Genomic DNA, 565 nt, shown 5'->3' with positions numbered 1-565 from the left:
AGCTGCTGGCAGGACACCCCCCAGGCTGGGCCAACCCCTCTGCAGCCACGGGACCTGCCCACGCTTCAAACCCATCCAAAGAAGATTAAAAAAAATGCCCATAAAAGGAGGGAGCAGGCCAGTTCTGCACCTTGACGGCACCTCCCCTGTCCCAGCGTGGTGGGAGGTTGATGCGGGGCCAGGGCAGCTACGCTGAAGGGCTGGGGAGGGAGGACAAAGCCAGGGTGGTCTCTGGGTGTAGGAGACCCTGGGTGGTGCAGCGGGTGCCCCCAGCACGCAGACTGTCCCCGCGGGTGATGAGACCAGCGTAGCCCTCCTGGTGGGAGAAGGCGTAGCTGGAGCGGTGGTGGAAGGAGCCGCGAGGGATGTGGGCACGCAGCTCCACCGAGGGTTCCGGCTCCTGCCTGGCCTTCAGGTGGATCTTCTGCAAGGAGATGAGAAAATTAGGGCTGTGGTCACCTCCCAGGCAAGCCCTCACCCCAAGGTGGGGACATGCAGGGAGAGCAGGGGCACCCTCCACTGAGACACTGTTCGGCTCCCAGCTCCACCATGACCTGAGCTGATC

The 565-nt window shown here is 63.5% G+C and overlaps 1 protein-coding gene across 1 annotated transcript in view; it reads right to left on the bottom strand.

Moving 5' to 3' along the window:
• Nucleotides 1-187: 187 nt before the first annotated feature.
• The window catches only part of ATP8B3 (ATPase phospholipid transporting 8B3), an 18,686-nt gene continuing 18,308 nt past the window's right edge, over nt 188-565 (bottom strand). The window contains exon 25 of the mRNA XM_029085728.1: nt 188-424. Coding sequence (XP_028941561.1) covers nt 188-424 — 237 coding nt within the window. The remainder of the gene's footprint in view (nt 425-565) is intronic.

The sequence above is a fragment of the Antrostomus carolinensis genome, unplaced genomic scaffold, assembly GCF_000700745.2.
Source record: "Antrostomus carolinensis isolate BGI_N321 unplaced genomic scaffold, ASM70074v2 scaffold26930, whole genome shotgun sequence".
In the NCBI taxonomy this organism is placed as follows: domain Eukaryota; kingdom Metazoa; phylum Chordata; class Aves; order Caprimulgiformes; family Caprimulgidae; genus Antrostomus; species Antrostomus carolinensis.
The sequence above is the reverse complement of the archived record's forward strand: the minus strand, read 5'-3'. Positions and strand labels throughout refer to the sequence as shown.